Below are 840 nucleotides of genomic sequence, written 5' to 3'. Positions count from 1 at the left end.
CGATAAGTTTTTAAAGTCTTTCACCAGTTGAGTANTATACTCTGAGTTGATTCAAAGTTCTGATCTAGGAATAACTTCTGTTCCAGTTAGACTGATCCCAATCTCAGAAAAATCTCAACTGTTGAGTCCTCCATAAACTTTTGAATCTTTTCGTCCACTTGTCTATAGCTACATGTCTGTGAGCCACTTTTGAATATATAAATTAAAGCTAAAACACACTTTTTCAAACCATTATTGCTTAATTCACCTGATTGATGTTCCCTATCATTCATCTCTGATTCTTTTGAATCTTCTGGTACTGAGTCTTCAGAGACTGACTCTCGAGCCTTCATTCCCTCAAGAATCTCAAGAATAAGTTCAAATAAATCTAAAAATATCTGGTACCTGCTCATATTTAAAGAAATATCCAAACATACTGGAGACTGGATACAAGTTAAAATACATGCCAAGCTAATAGATGCTAGACTAGGATTTATTATTCCTTCTCCTATGGCAACTGTTATCAAATTCTTAAGCTTTTGAAAGTTGAATCCCAAACAAATACCAGAATTCTCGTCTAAAAGTCCTCCCCAAATTGTCAAAATAATAGACAAAAGTCTAATTTCAGTCTTGATATTGGGATTATTAATTATGTTGGAATTTTTTTCAATAGTTGAACTATCATCATTGGAAATGAGCTGTTCAACCGAGCTCCTAAACAAGTCATAATTTAATATACCATTTGATACTTGGCTGACTTGGTCTGAAAAGTAGTGTTGACCAAAATCCATGGTTGTAATATTGAAATCACCTTCACTTGATTCTGTAAGATTATTCTTCTCGTCCTCATACCATTCCAAA

General features: G+C 33.5%; 1 protein-coding gene across 1 annotated transcript; it reads right to left on the bottom strand.

Annotated features, from left to right (window-relative positions):
• Window positions 1-86: 86 nt before the first annotated feature.
• Window positions 87-770, bottom strand: Chro.10126 (hypothetical protein). Its single annotated transcript, XM_659762.1, has 1 exon — window positions 87-770. One exon carries the CDS (start codon window positions 768-770, stop codon window positions 87-89), a length of 684 nt encoding a protein of 227 aa, XP_664854.1.
• Window positions 771-840: the final 70 nt, after the last annotated feature.

This window comes from Cryptosporidium hominis (genome assembly GCF_000006425.1).
Source record: "Cryptosporidium hominis TU502 chromosome 1 CHRO011048, whole genome shotgun sequence".
Taxonomy (NCBI): Eukaryota; Apicomplexa; class Conoidasida; order Eucoccidiorida; family Cryptosporidiidae; genus Cryptosporidium; species Cryptosporidium hominis.
This window is presented reverse-complemented; position numbering and strand designations above follow the sequence as displayed.